At 43.2% G+C, this 17,381-nt stretch overlaps 1 protein-coding gene across 12 annotated transcripts in view; it reads right to left on the bottom strand.

The window, feature by feature from the left end:
• SBNO2 (strawberry notch homolog 2) overlaps window positions 1-17,381 on the bottom strand; it is a 109,889-nt gene that overhangs the window by 9,937 nt on the left and 82,571 nt on the right. For all 12 annotated transcript variants that reach the window (XM_089535758.1, XM_089535769.1, XM_089535763.1 and 9 more), the window contains 13 exons: window positions 15,220-15,396; window positions 12,857-12,954; window positions 10,878-10,960; window positions 9,451-9,660; window positions 8,848-9,023; window positions 8,070-8,201; window positions 7,540-7,675; window positions 6,976-7,088; window positions 5,256-5,327; window positions 3,575-3,683; window positions 2,340-2,414; window positions 1,609-1,752; window positions 1,121-1,215 (listed from right to left, as the gene is read on the bottom strand). In XM_089535758.1, coding sequence (XP_089391884.1) covers window positions 1,121-1,215; window positions 1,609-1,752; window positions 2,340-2,414; window positions 3,575-3,683; window positions 5,256-5,327; window positions 6,976-7,088; window positions 7,540-7,675; window positions 8,070-8,201; window positions 8,848-9,023; window positions 9,451-9,660; window positions 10,878-10,960; window positions 12,857-12,954; window positions 15,220-15,396 — 1,620 coding nt within the window. The remainder of the gene's footprint in view (window positions 1-1,120; window positions 1,216-1,608; window positions 1,753-2,339; window positions 2,415-3,574; window positions 3,684-5,255; window positions 5,328-6,975; window positions 7,089-7,539; window positions 7,676-8,069; window positions 8,202-8,847; window positions 9,024-9,450; window positions 9,661-10,877; window positions 10,961-12,856; window positions 12,955-15,219; window positions 15,397-17,381) is intronic.

Genomic DNA, 17,381 nt, shown 5'->3' with positions numbered 1-17,381 from the left:
GCTTGGTAAGATCAGAAGAGTCTGGCTATGTCCCTGCAGTGAAATGACTGCATCATCTACTGAGGTTCACTGGAGTCCTCTGGAAATCTCAGCAGATGATGCAATCATTTTGCATCTGACTACAAGGACATAGCCAGACAGTTCTTTGATTCCCATCCCTCTTCCATCAGGTACAGAATGGCCATGGGCAGATCCTGCAGTGGCTTCACAGTAAGTCTGGGCATCAGTTAATGGCCAGCTGTAGAGCAGTTCCACATACAGAATTATTATGCTACTTTGGAGTATAGAGAGAGGAGAGAAAATATTGCTGACACACAGTAGGGAGGTCACCTCCTAGACAAGAAACCATACCAAGGTTGCAATTGTGACTCAGATTTGCTCATTTCTTCTTCCTTCCCAGCCTCTTTTCCCTTCTGTGTCATTTCTATGAGACTCCTTTCAGAGTGTAATTTCCTCTGGCCTCACCCTGGCAGATGCAGCCCAGCCCAAGGGTTCCCCATAGCCAACCGTGGGGAATTGGATTACCAATCAGGGATAGTCTGGGTAGAAATGCTTGCTTACAGGCCAGTTCTACTATTGACATTCTGGATCCCATCAGCAAAAGGGCTGGAAGGCTTCTCTGCTGTGTACCTCCTGCTGCACCATTTACCACTAATAAATCTTATCTTATAACCATAACATGTCTTGGGAAGACATGGAACTACACATAGTTCTGGCACAGAACTTTTAATTGTTTTTAAAATTGAAATCACTTAATTGATTTCCTTCTGCGAGAACTGCCTTGGGTTCCACTCTGGGAAAAGGACAGCATATAAATCAAATCAGATCAATAAATAAGAAGACACTTGTTGTAGACAATAATGCACTAGAACAGAGCTATTCAAAGTGGTAGTTCCTGGACCACTGTAGTCCCAGAGCTACTGACTGTCAGTCAATGGGAAGTTTCAGGAAATAAAGAAACAGCTATAGCCAGCAGCCACAAATGTGGTGCTGATCCCTGGACACTTGAGGAAAAAAATTGCCCCACATCAGATATCCCAAGAAGCGCTACAATGGATAAACATAGTTGTGATTCTGATCCAGCTTTTCATGTTGCCCTTCTACACTGACCCATTCTTACCTTGTAAAAGACCACCTGTCCATCCTGTGGGTGGCCGGGTGTCAGAAAGACCTCTTTGCTCTCTTCATAGATCTCATCAACGCCAGGGGCTAGATCTGGAGAGTAGGGAAGGCAACAAATATAAGCAGGTTTGCAGAGAAAATAGAAAATATTTGCCCCACCTCACCGTCTGTACCACACTTATGTCTTACTGTGATGCCATGGGTAGGCCTGTGTGGCTTGGTTTGAACAGTGAACAATGTGTAAGCCAATTGCCTCCAACAAGCTGGGTACTCATTTTACTGACCTACTAAAGGATGGAAGGCTGAGTCGATACTGGCGCCTTCCAGGATCGAACCTATATGTTGTGGCTGCAGTGCCAGCATTTAACCACTGTGCCACCAGGGCTCCTTATGACTCTGCTTAGCTTCCAAGATCCAACGGGATCTGGAGTTTTCTAGGGTGTTATGCCCCTATATTTACTATTATTACTATTGTTGTTCTCTTACCCAGAATCCCCATGTCATATTTGCCATCCTTCTTGTCCCGGTCAATCAGATAGTCAAAAGTGTCACTGAAGTACTGGAAGAGCAGGTTCTGCTTTTGGACTTCCAAGCCTAAGATGCGGTTCAGAAACTTGGTGATGGAGCAGTCTGAGAAGAGAAAAGAAGAAGAGTGAGAGATGCTTGTGTGGCTAACTCTTGTTGTCTGCCAGTGTTCCCTTGGAAAATTTCTCTAAGTCAGTGGGGCAAGAAAACATTTCACTCACAGGACCTACATTAGTTTTGTTTGGGTTCATTTTATGAAGAGTGTAATAGTATACACCAAGGTGCTTTAGTGGATTCCTACTTGGCAGGGGTTAGATTAGATGGCTCCCAGGAGTCCCTTCTAGCTTTATGACTCTGGGGGTGACCCTGGGAGGAAAGGAAAGAAAGAGAGGCCAAAAAAGGGATGGCTAAATGAAAGAATGAAAACAAATACACCAACAGCAAGTGTCTGGATCAATCAATTGATTTATCAAATTATTTTCTTGCCTTTTCCCTAAGAATGGGAATGGTTGAAAAAGAGAGAGACTCAACAGTGAGTTTTTGAAAGAGAAAAGAGGTAAGCCAGAGATCATTTTGTTTTGACTACCATTGCATCTCTCAATAAAATGCAACGTAAAAAACCAACAACAGTTCTCTACTTGTGAGCTAGACTTTTCTGCCAGATAGAAAGAAACAAGAGGATGAAACGATACCTTTCTCCACAGTCACAAAGCCATAGCGCATCTCTTTGCAACAGATTCCGACCGAAAGGAGACACTGCTTCATCTCTGCAAAGGGATGGGGAAGAGAAGAAAGCCTCATGTTTAGAAGTACAGTGGTGCCTCGGGTTACGAAATTAATTCGTTCCGCTGTCAATTTCGTAACCCGAAAGGCTTTCGCAAGCCGAATTCCCATAGGCGCTAATGGGGAAAAGCCGCGATTCCGTGTGAAATCGCGCAGAAAAGCACCAAAAGTTTTTTCGTAACCCGAAAAAACTTTCGCAACCCGGAACAATAATTTCCTATGGGTTTTTTTCGTATCCTGAAAATTTCGTAACCTGGGTATTTCGTATCCCGAGGTACCACTGTATCAGCCAACCAAATCAGCCAAACTAATTTCATCTTACTCAGTGAAATAGGTTAAAACTCATGGAATTAATAAACCAAATAAAGACACAGGTGCAGTCATGCGCAAAATGAAAGCATTGCTTCCCAAATAAGAATTCTGCTTCCCCAATGAAATGGTATATCTGACTTTCCTTTGCTTGCTCATGGTTATTTTCACAACAACAACTCTGGTAGATTAGGCTGTCAAATAAAATGACTATTCCAAGGTTATCCAAGGTTATCCGCTATTTTTCATGGCTCAATGGAGAGTAAAAGTCAGTTATCCCAAGTCTGTGTGCAACATTCTAGCATATGGGTCAGCAAAGAGCAGTCTGTGGTTCACATACAGCCACCAGAACCCACTAGGGTAAAAGAATTAAAACATTTTTGTCCCAAAATATCCCCAGGAACTGTGGGGGCATTTTGACCATGTTTTACCCCTAGTCCATTTTAGGCCCAGAAGAGACAAAACTACCTCTGATGATTCCTTGCCCAAGAAAACCCTATGAAATTCATAGGATCGCCATAAGTCGACAGCACATGTCGGCACATACAGACACAAAGGCACATACTGACACATACACACACATTGAGAGTGCATTCCTCCAAGGTCTCCAGTGGGAGCTAATGCAGCCCCCTAGCCTCTGAACCTCTGGTCTGATCAGTACTCTACATTGTTTCTCAAGTCCATGGCTGGAGTTTGAATAAAAGATTAGCCTGGGCTATAACTCATGCCCTTAACCACAACATGATGCCTACACCTTCTTTTCCTGTGTTGGCCAGAAGGACTCCCCCCGCCCACTTGTCCAACACCACACTCCTTTCATCCTGGACCACCTTACCCTGGAAAAAGACGCTATCTCCTTTATCGTAACTCTTGGGCACGGGGACTTTGTTCTCCGTCTGGTTGAGGATGGTAAGCAGGACTCTGTCAAGGGCTCTGGACCCATACTAGAAAGAATGGAAGCAGGAAAAATATAAATAATGGAAAGCCATAGAACCATTAACATGGGAGTGGGTGGGAAACTCAGGTGCTGGAGTCCAGACGTGGCCCTCCTGAGGCCCAGGTGTGGCCCTCTGGGTTTCCCCAAATGGCTAAGCCCCCTTTCCCATTGCACAGCAGCTTTGTGTTAATTCATTTTTTGTAGGTTTCCCCCATTCCAAAAGGTTAAAATCCCTTTTCCTGAGGCCTATCTATTTGCAGAAATAACTTTGTACAATATAATCTGATGGCATTTTGACTCCACTCCTTTTGCCTTTCACTCTGGAATGTGGCCCCTGCAAATGTCTCTGAAATTAAATTTGGCCCTCAGGGGGTTAGAAATTCTTCACCTTTGCATATATCAGCAGTGGGAAAGTATGGCCTTACAAATGTTGTCAAGCCACAGCTCCAGGAAGCTCCCATCATTAGCTATACTTGCTAGGGCTGATGGAAATTGTAGTCCAATATAGCAGGACTGCCCATTGCCCAGACCTGTGCTCAACCACAGCCGTAAGTGTTTAGCCCACATTACAGAAAGATACAGCTTCCGAGCCTGGCAAACCACATTCTGGAAAAGCAAGTACTGTTCTGTCTGATACTATCTCTACAGTATTTTAATTTGCACAATCCAGGCTGGTTTTGCTGAGACAGATGTGGGGGAAGTTGTGGTTTCATTTACTTATTTACTTTATGCCCCACTTTTCTCCTGGCATGGAACCCAAAATAACTTAAAACAAGATTGAGCTAATATTTTTTACAAAATTAAAATAAAGATAAACAAGCAATTCTATTAAAAAGCACATAGTTAGAAGCAGTTTAACACACCTTTAAAACATATATAAAAAGATGGAAGATAAAAAACATAGTACATCCTTTTCAAAGGCCCTTCTGCCACAGGCTTTTAGAATCTGAATGCCACATGATTTAAGAATGCCTGAATGGAAAGTTCTTTGTCTGACAAAGAGAGCAGAGAGGGGACCAACTGGACCCCCAGTGGAAAGGTGTTTCACAGTCTGCATGCAGCCAAAAAGAAGGTCCTTTCCCCTATCCTCACCACATGAACATGGGGTGGTGGTGGGACCAAGAGAAAGGCCTCCCCTGAAAATCTTAGGCCAGCTCAAGAAAATTGCCTCCTCCAGTTATTTTTTGCATGAACAAAAATCTGGACTATGTCACAGCTGAGCATCTTGTGAGCTCCTCACTGTTGCTGAGCTGCAATTCCCATCAGCCCAACGCCAGAACAGCAAGTGGCAAAAGATGACAGGAGTTACTATTTTATCACCTGGGGAGTCAAAGCTGCCCTGCTTTTGGATTGAAGCACTGCCTCTAAAGAACGAACTGAAAAAATTAATTTAGAAAGAAGAGGGCTGCCTATAGGTCTGCTGCTTGGGGAACCTCCATGTTTCAAGGCAGTCTGTCTCAAAATGCCAGCTGCTGCTCCCTCTATGTCCTCTTTGCAACTTGTGCCATAATAAACAGGTTATTTAGAGAAGATGCCAGATTTCTGGGGCAGTGATGGCTTCCCTCTTTGAAGTTCTCACCTTATTCTCAAAGTTGTACTTGCTGAGGTCTCTGGATTCAGTGGCTCTTCTGTCCCCATGAGTTAAGGCACCCTGTTAGAAGGAAAAGAAGAAAATGAAGTTGCGGGGAGATGTTTATTATAGCTCACTTTTCTCCCATGCAGAACCCTCTGCCTTGCAGGCAGTGTAACAGTCAAGGAGGAACCTGCACTTGGGAAAATAGTTTATTGTTGTTAATTCGAGTTCCTATTATTATTTGTGTCAAATTGACTTCAACTTACGGTGACCCTAATGAGGGACCTGAAAGTCACCCTGTCATCAACAGCCCTGCTCAGGTCTTGCAGATTCAGGGCAACTGATTCTACCCACTTGTAATGTAGTTTTCCTCTTTTCCTACTACTTTCTACCTTGCCAAGTATTACTTTCTTTTTTCAATCATGTCATCTCATGATATGCCCAAAGTACGATAGCCTCAGTGTGTTTGCTTAGGCTTCTAGTGAGAACTCAGGCTTAACTGAGCCTTGGACCCATTTATTTGTCCTTTTAGCAGTCCACAGAACTTTCCTCCAGTACCACATTTCAGATGAATTTATTCTCTTTTTATCTGCTGTCTTCCCTTGTCCAGCTTTCATGATCATATACGGAAATCAGAAATATGGTGGCATGGACAATCCTGACTTTACTTCAAAACATTCATAGATCTAGCCATAGCCAGTCATTACCAATAACAAAGGCATGGCTAAATTGCATTAGGACTGTAACATAAGAGATAACTGTTCTTCTTCTGTGGTGTGTCTTAATTATCTTTTGGTTCACTTTATACTTACAGAGGGAGGCCACAGTTACAGTTATGTGTTCTATACTACAAGAGAGAAGTTTATTTATTTATTTATTTATTTATTTATTTATTTACTTTATTTACTTTATTTGCGGGTATTGGGTCTCAGAGCGGCTTACAATTATTATTATATCATTTGGATGTATTTTCTAACAAACTAAGGAGCAACTATCAGGGTATCTTGAAGAGAAAGAAAGCAAAAAGTAACTTGTAAAAATGGTCAATGATCATAGTAACTAAATACCAAAAAGGCTTTGTAACTATAACTGTAGTTCATTACTTTTTAACAGTTATTTCCAAGCTTTGGGTCAAAATGTGGTGATTTGCTTTTCCTAACTCTCACGAAAAACCCCAACTCCTCCAACTACAAAAAAAATGGATAAAAAAATCAGGCAAAATGGCAGCCAGAAGGGTGTATGTGGAAACAATCCAGTGCAGCCCAGTGGGGCTGGGTGGAGAAAGAGGGAATGTCCCCTACCTCCTACTCAGTTGCCCACCCCTGATTTACCACCAATAGAACTCATCTTGTAGTAGTGCTGGCTGTTAGTTTTTGGTACCAAAGGAAGCTTTGAGGAGGTTTGGAATTGCAGCCAGCTTCAGAGCTGTAAGCACATGTGGGGTGAGTGGCACAGTGGTTAAATGCCTGTACTGCAGCCACTCACTCAAAACCACAAGGTTGTGAGTTCAAGACCAGCCAAAGGGCTCAAGCTCGACTCAGGCTTGCATCCTTCCGAGGTCGCTAAAATGAGTACCCAGATTGTTGGGGGCAAATTAGCTTACAGTTGTAAACCGCTTAGACACTGCTTAGGCGGTATGAAGCGGTATATAAATGAAGCTTGTTTGTTTTGTTTTGTTTTTAGAGATGTTTGAAAACAGGCCTTAAGGGAAGAAGTGAAAACTTACAAGGCTCTCCAGGCGTTTGGCCACGATGGAGGCAAACCGCCGCTCCCCTGCTAATTCAGAGATGAGGAAGATGTACTCTGGAGCAGACACTTGGTTTGAACGGTGCGTCCGACCTGGAAGGGAAATTCACAAATACAGTGGTGATTTTCTACTCTTTCCGGTAAGAACGGAACCGGCTGATGCTACAATCTGGACTGGGGAACATGAAGACTTCCAGATAGTTCTGGATGGCACCTCTGGCCATACTATATCATCACTAGGCTGGCTAGGTCTCATAGGAGTTGGAATCCAGCACATCTGATGAATTACCTTTCCTGCTCCTGGCTAGGGAAGGAGAAAACATTCAAAAATATTTTTAAAATAGTAAAAAAAAAGTGTATCTTGAGTGTCAAGTGTATCTTGAGAGTGCTGACCTGATAAGAATCTTCAGTTTGGCATTTACTACATGTAAAATTCACACGTGGTTTTTTTGCACGTAAAATACTTATGTACATTTTCTGTGCAAGACCACCACATGCACATTTTGCTTAGCATAAGTAAAATAGTTAAAACTGTCTGGCTCACCAAACTGCTGAATGGCTCGGTCAGCACTCCAAGGCAATTCCAGAGTCATGTGGACACGCCGTTTCTGATTCTTTACCCGTCTGTCCGCTTGGAGAGAAATCCCTGAGCTTGAGGCCTCGGAGATTATTGCTACAAGCTGAGGGAGACAGAAAAGATCAGGGAGAGGAACAGTAATACAGAAGTGAACCCTTTCCAGACCCTGAAAAGCTACTGTTTGCAAAATATATTTAGTATAATTTTGTAAAGGGACTTATCAGAGAGAGAAAAAAATCCCTCTAAAATAGTGAGAAATAGCCTACAATCCCTTGAAAGTAGCAAAGAAATGAGTAAAGACAACTGCACTCTTTATACTAAAAAGTAAGATGTCATCAGCTGAGATATTGCTTTCAAAAAAAGTGCTATCACCCCCCATGTTACCTCAAAATAGAATATTAGTACATGTCTATACTTTCCAAACTCTGATTTCTACCAAATTCAGAACCCAGCCCAAACTACTGTGCTTGGTTCCCCGGGTGTCCTCAGGAGCTCACTTTATCTCCGTTCATGAACCGCTCTTTCTCCTTGAGATTCACGTTGTCAATGGAGAGCCCTGGTTCGGCCCGTGTCTCGAACACAACAGAGCCATCAGGCTGCCGCACAACACGCCCTTTCCGTCCTGTCATCTGCGTAGGAAAAACGAACAATGCAGTTCAACATGCAGCAGGAAAATATGAGGTTCCATTCTCTTTATAGTTCCAATATCTGGTGATCCACATGGGATAATTCTCTTTTTGTATGGTATTTGAACACAGAACCCACAAACCTGTGAGTATGGGAACAGCGAGGTTGGGACAAGTTATTTTGGGAACAAAATAACATCTCCACATAGACCTACACTCATTTCTACCCTAACTGGAGCAGCCATTCCGTCTAGATGAAAAAGATGGGGAAAACAGAAAAGAAAAAATCCCCACCCCTTCAAGAAGCTAGCTCTATCTCGCTTTGCTTATCCCCCTCAAATATCACCCATTTGCTCATTCCACCAGGCCGAGAGCCCTCATAACCCTAAAAACCTGTTCCTGGCTTTTCTTGTTTTCCTTTTCCCTCTTCTTCCTATTCCTTTTCTGGCGTGATTTTTTTAAGATCATAAAGGGATCTTGTAGCACCACTGAGACTAACAGAACACAGCTGTGTCTTTGAATACTACTTTTTAAAGATTGTAAGCCTTAAGACAGGGAGTGGCTTGCCTTCAGCACCCCATCCTCAAAATATAAGCATTCTGACAGGATTTTCTCAGGGAGTAATGCAATAAATATACAAATACTCCACCTCGGCCACATGTTCCGGGCCTCCAAAGTGATCAATCAGTTCATCTAAAGTATTTAGAGGTAGTTCTTTGCCCAGTGCCTTCACTTTCGATAGGAGATCCTGCTTCACTCTCTCAACGTGTTCCAGTGCACCAGGACCCTGCATTTCCTTCTGGGAACTTTGCATATACATGCCACCTGTACAGGGGTGGAATAAAAGTTCAAGGCATCTTGTTTTGGTGAAACATGAAGAGAAGGGCCCTAAAAACACAGCATTGTAAGTCAGACCACCTTAGGCAGGGTTCTGCAAACTTTAAACTTTGCATTGGGCCATGGCTGTTTCCCATTTGGATTACTGTAGGGAACTCTACCTGGGGCTGCCTTTGAAAACTGGAAACTATAGCAGGCCTAAAATGCTGTGGCCAGACTGTGGACCGGGACTGGTTATAAGGAACATGTTCTTATATGCTTTCGAATTAACACTGTTTTAAAATGACCTCCTAGGGTTTTCTTTCTCTGATGGGGAAATGGGTGTGTAATAATTCTAGCAGCATAGGAGACACACGGGAGGAGGTCTGTGTGATGGGAAGAAAAGGCAAAAGGCCACTGCAGTCTCATTCCTCACCTCGGTCCTCACACACAAAGCCGTTGGTGGGGCCAGGCTCAACCACTATCACGTCATCATTATCAAACAGAGACTCTGGAGAAGAGTTGAAGTCACTTTCCAGCCCAGGCTCTGAATCGGAGCTGCTGTCGGAGCTGATCTTGATGAAGGTGCTGGTGAGGTCGTAGGTGGATTTGGGGACTTTTGTGCCACAGCGAACTCGCTGCTTTCCTGGAGAAAAGAGAGGAGAGAGTTTGGAAGAGGTTGCTGGGGCCTGTTAGATGGGCCCACAAAGGGTGGGCTAAAACATCTTCTCCCACACATCACAGCCCCAATACAACCTACATGTGTATTGCTGTTATGTGCCTTCAAGTCAATGCCAACTTTTATGGTAACCCTATTAAAGGGTTTCCTGACAAGATTTCTTCAGAGGAGGTTTGCCATTGCTTTCTGAGACTGAAAGAGAGGGTGACTTGCCCAATGGATACACATGGATTTAAGCCATGGTCTTCTGTAGTCCCAGTGCAACCATCAAATCGTTACACCATGCTCACTTTCAATACAACATCTCACAACCCTCCTAGGGTTTCTGTGGCAACAGTTATTCAGAAGAGGGTTGCATTTGCATTCTCCTAAGGCTACGAGAGTGTGATTTGCCCAAGGTCACCCAGTGAGTTTCCATGGCAAAGCAGGGATCCAAAGTCTGATCTCCCAGAGTCCCAGTCAAACACTCAAACCACTACACCAAGCTGGCACAACAAGATTTCTTCAGAGGAGGATGAGAGAGTGGCACTTCTATAAGGGCACCCAGCGGGCTTCTGTGGCTGAGTGAGGATTCAAATCCTGGTCTCCAGAAATTCAACACTCCAAGCGCTACAGAACTCTGTCTCTCATACATACTTCATACATCAAACACATAATAACAGTTAAATGACGTTTTCACAAATTAGTCTGACCCAGATTTATGCAACCCCAAAATCAGCGTTCCGGGATAGGTCAGCTCAGCAACAGAAAAGATTAAAATATACAAAACTGGAATGTCTTCCACAGCCAACTCTTACATTGCTAGATAAGACTATGGACAATGAAAATATTAATAGCAATGAGTATTATCATCATGTAACCAATGAACAAAATTAATCCATTTAGGAAGAGGACAAGGGGAAGGGTTGGTGCAGGTGTGTTAGAAACACGAGATCACAAGGAGACAGTTATGGGATCACATGCCTAGGGTGAAACCCTGTCACCAAAGAAAGGAATGAAGACTTGTTAAAACAAACCAAAATAAAAGCAGGATGGAGCAGCAGGAGTGGAGGGGAGTGGAATTGAGGGGAGGTAAAATGGGGGTAAGGTAAGGAGAGGACGTCACCACAAACTGCAACCAGACTGCAGATACCAGGTTCTGAGGGGTTGGCAAAGGAAGGGAGGTTGTGGAAGAAGGGTCTTACGTTTTCTTTTAATGCCAGTTCCTCTTTCTCTTTTTCGTTTGGTTGAAGGAAAGTGCTTCTGAATTAGTGAGAGAAAGACGCCTCTGAAAAGTTAAGATGCAAATATTTTTTTTTAAAAAAGGTTGGCTGCCAGGCAGAGCAAATGGCTGCATTTTAGAACGGGGGGGGGGGGGGGGGAATGTGAGCAAAAGATACAAAAGGGAGGAAAATAGAAACTAAAGGAGAACAAAACACCTGGGGCTGGGGGTAAATGTTGCAGGCTGTCTAGGTATCCTGTGGCCTGGTCAGAACATCCCATTGGTTAAACTGTTGTGATGCCACAGAATGTTCACATATGCTAACCAAATAGGGATGAGCGCATCAATTTGTTAGTGCTGAGCAAATTGGGAAAGATGGAGGACAAGAACAGGTCCATTCAATTAATGGGATTTATTTATGTGTTGGCAACGTGGGTCATTCTAGCTGGAACTCAGCAGTAGCATCTAAGCTTTGGAGTGGATATTTAAATTCAGATAATGACAAAGAGGGAAAGGATGAGTAGCCAAATATGTTGAGCCACTTATGTCAAAAGAAAGGGGACCTTTGACCTGTGGGTTGTTTCTTTGACCTTTGGTTGTGACCAGAGGTTCCTCGCACCTGCAGCAGTGACACGTACTTTCTTATTCAGGTTGCCAGCATGGTTAAACCTCAGAGAAAAGGAGGAGGCAGTGCTCCTTTGATAAAACCACTGAGCCTGCAGTCTCAGAGATGGGGACACCTTGAGTCCTCCTGATGCTTTGGCCTACAACTCCCATCAGCCCCAGCTAGGTGAGTCAACAGTAAGGGGTTTGGGGAGGTGTTGCCCAAAACAAGAAAGTCTCAGTATGGGGAGAAAAGTGGGACACAAATCAAATCAATAAAGAAATATTTGGAAGACAATCTTGCCCTCCCCCTATATACAAATGTGGTGGGGGGACCAACAAAAATAGGAAGGTAACGGGGGGGAGGGAGAGGCCAGTAGTGGGATGGCGTGGTACAGATGCCGTGGTACAGATGTTTCTGTGGGATGTGATTCAGGCTGGTTGAATCCACCCCTCCCCAGCTTACTAGCAGCACAAAAAATCCCAGCCTACAGACAGCCGGAGGCTTGGGAATTGGGTGGTGAACGCACAAGCCTAGATGGCAACCAAAAGGAAAAACCAAAGGAAAAATCAAAGTGTGGACAGGGCAGCGGATGTGGGAGCTACCTAGAGTGGTTTTATTCAGAGAAAGGAGTTTAGGAAAGATAGAATGAGTTGATGATGAAGGCAAATTAATAATAATAATAATAATAATAATAATAATAATAATAATATATTTGCCAGGCATTGGGCCCCAAACTCATGGGTATGAGTCAATATTATGAACAGTCAATGCTAGCTGGGGGATTTGGGCAATAGTAGTCTGGGGAGGAAAAGCTCAGCAACAGCAATATTAAAGGGTACAATATCATAGTATGCCCTGCACGGTATATGCATCCCGTGAACTCCACTTTTGTGGTTTCTAAAGCTCCCCCAACTCCCACTTTTAAAAATCAGTGTGATTTGGGAGGAGGTTTTGTCCCCAAAACCACACAAATGAGTAAAAACATATGAAAATACCCACGCTCCGCTCTCACAATCATGGCAAAGCCCACACTATTCCTAAATACTGGTTTTCCTCTGCAGTCCCTCTCAAAATGGTGATACAAAGTGATAGGATGGCATTCCCCGTCACCATTTTGAGAAGGACTGCAGAAGAAAACTGATGTTTTGGGGCATTTTGGCACGAGGGGTATTTGCAGCTTGCAAGGTGATCTGTGGGGGAAATCGACCCCTGGTCCCACACTGCACATAGGAGGAGGAAAATTTGGGTGTCAGAATGTTAAGTTCCAAATGAACACAGCAGCATGGGGAGAGGAACAGCTCAGTCCAAAGCATAGCCTCTCTAACTAGAAGACAAAAGGGTGGGACAGGACTCACTCGGCCGCAGAAACGAAGCAGTTCAGGTGTCCCTCGTTCTCGTCCAAGACTTCCCGGGTGCGGGCCTCACCTGTCGACTGAAGGCCTATCACGACACACTGCGGAAGGCAAAATCAAGGGTGGACAGAACAGGAGAAAATTAAGGAGGGAATCAAAACAAGAGGACCCAGCAGCAAATAGAGAGAGAGTTCTGTTTTGCAGCATCCATCTATTCACTTACTTATTCCATTTAATTTACATTATGCCTTTATCCCAATATTAGACTGAAGGAGGCTACAATTTCTGTTCTCCCAGTCTGTGTCACGTATAGTCCATAGTACTTCTAATACCCAAGACATTAAGGGGTGTTTATCCCCTTGATTTAGACAACAAATTTATTTACATATGTGTTTATTGCCACCCAGCACTCATGGGCTTCCGACGGGATGCCAAACAGATTAATAACATGAACAATTTTCTTTAAGAACAGGTTAAAACTGCTGAGTAAGAACTGGTTGTACAAAAGAGCCAAGGCTAGTTGACTGCTCTACCAAACTTCCATCTGATGTTCCTTAGGAAAGGAAACCTCCAAAATCAGGATCTGCCACAGAAAAGACCCTCTGTTATGTACACACCACATGAGTTTGTCTGGGTGATGGGGCTTCACAATGCAGCCTCCTCTGAACATTGCAAATTCCTGGCTGGCTTGTAATGGGTATGGTGGTGTTTCGAATATCCCGGCTCAAAGACAATTAGAGCTTTATAGGTCAAAAACAGCACTTCAAATTGAGCTTGGGGGCAAATTGAAAGCTATAGCTCTATGGCAGACCATCTAGGCAGAAGGAGATCTCCAAAGTTTCTAGATGAAGCTGGGAGAGACTTAGGGAGGAGAAGTTTGTTTTCAAACACACCTGCTGGCCAGAGGAGTCAAGTGGGTGCAATGAAGTAAGCATGCCCCAGCATGTGTGTTTTGTTCGCAAGAAGTCAGAATTCTACAGAAATCCCGGCTTCCTGAGACATGTAATCTGAGATTCCTTCCTGTTTCACCAGCTTCTTTATATCTTGTGGGAGACGCTGGGCATGCTAATCAAGATGATGTCAATGGTTGTACTCCAATGAGCAACAGCACAAAGGAATAGCAGTATTATCATACACACACATATTTTTCTACCTCTGTTGCAACCCAAATGTCTGCTGATGGTCATGTTGCGTCAGAACAGGCAATGATGTGAGTGTGAGAAGCCAGCAAGGCTGCCCCTACCTTATTAAGACTCAATGGTGGGATAGAGGTCATAGTCAGAGTGTTCATAGTCAAAGATTCATAATGGACTGTGACTCTTTGAAACCCTGCTCAGCCATGAAAATCCACTGAGTGACCTTAGGCAAATCACACACTCTCAGCCTAAGAGGAAGGCAATGGTAAATCTTCTCTGGATAAAATTTTGAGGGAAGCAAAATGGTGTAGTGGTTTGAATATTGAACTAGGACTCTAGGAGACCAGAGATTGAATCCTTGCTTAACCCACAGAAACCCACTGAGTGACTTTGGGCAAGTCACACTCTTTTCTCAGCCTCAGAGAAAGGCCAATCTTCTCTGAATTAATTTGGCCAAGAAGAACCTAGGAGTGAATTGCCATAAGTCAAAACCAACTTGAAGGCAAAGACAAAAGGAAACTCCATGGGTGCTCAGCAATGGCTCCTCTTCATCTTGGAGAGAAGTGACTAGATGGGGTGCCACAGGGTTCTGCCCTGGACCCAGTGCTATTCAACATCTTTATCAATGACTTGGATGACAGAATTGGGGGCATACTTATCAAATTTGCAGATGACACCAAATTAGGAGTAGCAGCTAATACCCCACAGGAAAGGATCAAAAATCAAAATGACCTGAATAGATTAGAAAACTGGGCCAAAACTAACAAAATGAACTTCAACAGGGAGAAATGTGCAATATGGCACTTAGGCAGAAAAAAATGAAATACACAGATATAGGATGGGGGACACCAGGTTTAACAAAACTACACGTGAAAGAGATCTAGGGCCCTTGGGGTCTCTTCCATCTCTATGATTCCATGAACAACACAACAGCAGCAGCAGCACGGATACAAAAACCAAACAGCCATCCAAGCTAGAAAGAAAACAAACAGTGAAACTAAGAACCAACAGTAGTGCAATAAAACCTAAACCTCAAGCGGGGGAGATTTTCCAAAACTTTGTAAAATTATTTTTTAATTTATTATGCCTCTTAGGAATGAGGGCTGATAAAGAGTTCAGCAGGGATGAGGTTTGGCCCCTTCCCTTCTAAGTTTTCATGAGAACCTTGTGATTACAAGAAAAGAGATTCCACCTAGAGTAGGTACAAGTCTTGCAGAGTTTCCTACTTACCCTGTCCTTGCTGAGCTCCTCCTTGGCCAGTTCCACCAGGCGCCGGACTTTTGCAGCTATACAGAGGTACTTGAAGAAGCGCTGGTGGGCAGACCAGAACTGCCCCCACAGGGATTTCCGAGATTCCAAACCAATGAGATCCGCAGCCTGCTGGAAAACCACCAGTGCTTCGGCCCACTAAAAGGAAGGAAAAGAGGAGAGGAAAGTTAAAAGGCTTCGTTTCTGTCCTGCTCACCCGATGTTATTTGACACAAGTGAGTCTCCAAACCCCACAGCCTCTACTTATTTATTTTTTATCTTTTCAACATCCCACATTTCTCCCACTGGGTCCTTTCACATTATGCACTTATAGCCCTAAAGTGCCATGACATTATCCTATGGAATCCTGAGGTTTGTAGTTTACGGAGGAGTATACTTCTGGTTTCTATGAATGGTTGTGAAAGCTGCACAGTGAAGAGAACTGACAGGAAGGAAATCAATTCATCTGAAATGTGGGGCTGGAGAAGACCTACCATGGATGGCTAAAATGACAAATAAATGAGTCCGAGATCAAATTAGGTCTGAATTCTCACGAGGAGCAAAGACGATAAACTAACAATAATGAAACTGAACTAAACCAAAAAGACAATAATGCAGGAAAATGTGGTAGGGAGTAGGAAAAGAAGGAAACCACACTACAGGTGGATTGATTCAAAGAAGGCAACAACCTGAGTTTGCAAGACCTGAGCAGGGCTTCTGTTAACAAGGTGTCTTGGAGGTCTCTCATTCCTAACAGTCACAATTAGTCAATTTGATGGCAAATAACAACTTAGGAATTTCCAGGCAGAGAGCCCTAGCACCTCATCAAACTACAAATCCCAGGATTCTGCAGGAGGAAGCTATGGCAGGTAAAGTGAAATAATTTAAGGGTCCTGCATGGGATCTGAGTAGTTCAGAATTAGATAAAAGCAAAATACAGCTTTTAAAAAATGACAAAAGGTTAAAAAAAGCAATCCTGTAAAAAAAGTACCGATTTACAACAGTTTTAAAGCACTTGAAAACACTGCAATATGCATAAACACCCACTAAAAGATTTTTTTTTGCACAACAACTTGACATTTTTTTCAATTATAATATTTATATCTTGCCTTATATAAAAGAACTCAGGCTGGGACATAAGCATTAACCATTTACTAATTATATCTCACCCTGAGCTATTTTTATATAGGTCAGGATATAAATACTTTAATAAAGTAATACATTTAATTAAAAAAAATTAAAACAACGTAAAATATCAGTGTAGAATGACATAATGCAGTGGTTTGAGCATTGGACTATGACTCTGGAGACCAGGCTTCAAATCCCGGCCATGTAAACCCACGTAAACTTTAGGCAAGTCACGCTCTCTCAGCCTCAGAGGATAGCTATGCCAAAACCCTTATGAAGAAACTTGCTAAGAAAGCCCTGTGACAGAGTTCGCCTTAGGGTTGCCAAAAGTTGGAAACAACTTGAAGAAACACAACAACAAAGAATGATATAAGGCAATTTAAAACAGCTTAAAGCTACTAAAAATCAATGGACACAGTATACTCTGAAACAGAATTCAACAATCTAGTCAAGCTATTGCTTTTTAAAAAAATAAGGTGTGCCCCCATACACTTTGTTTTAACCCTCCGAGCCATTAAAAAACCCCAAACCCCAGAATTCTTCTTTAAAAGAAAAACAAACAAACCAGAAGTTCACTCATAGTTCCACTAGGTGGAGCCAAGAAGCAGGTCTAGCAGTTCCATGGTGTCTGCTTGTGACTTTAAATACAGAATCTTAATACTTTTTAACGGAGGACAACAAACCAACAAGTATTCCCATATCTCACCACTCTGCCATATCCACCCATCCTGCCATCAACCTCTCCAAGCTATGGAGCTCAGGTGTTTTGTGTGGAAGGTCCCTGGTCTGATTCCCAGAATCATCACTTTAGTGATTGAATTGGGAATAGTGGACTAGGGTTTGAGTCTCCAAATCCAGGGTTTGTTAACTGGCAGCTTCGTCCAGTGTAGGGCCAAAATGGTGGTGGGATTTCAATGCTGGATTAGAATTCTGAGAGACCAGGGTTCAAGTCCCCACTCAGCCATAGAAACCCACTCTCTCTGAGCCTCAGAGCCATCTGTCGGGGATGCTTTGGT

The sequence above is a fragment of the Sceloporus occidentalis genome, unplaced genomic scaffold (genome assembly GCF_023333645.1).
Source record: "Sceloporus occidentalis isolate IW3139 unplaced genomic scaffold, rSceOcc1.0.p SCAF_8, whole genome shotgun sequence".
Classification (NCBI taxonomy): Eukaryota; Metazoa; Chordata; class Lepidosauria; order Squamata; family Phrynosomatidae; genus Sceloporus; species Sceloporus occidentalis.
Note: the sequence above shows the minus strand (reverse complement) of the source record. Positions and strands in the feature narration are given on the sequence as shown.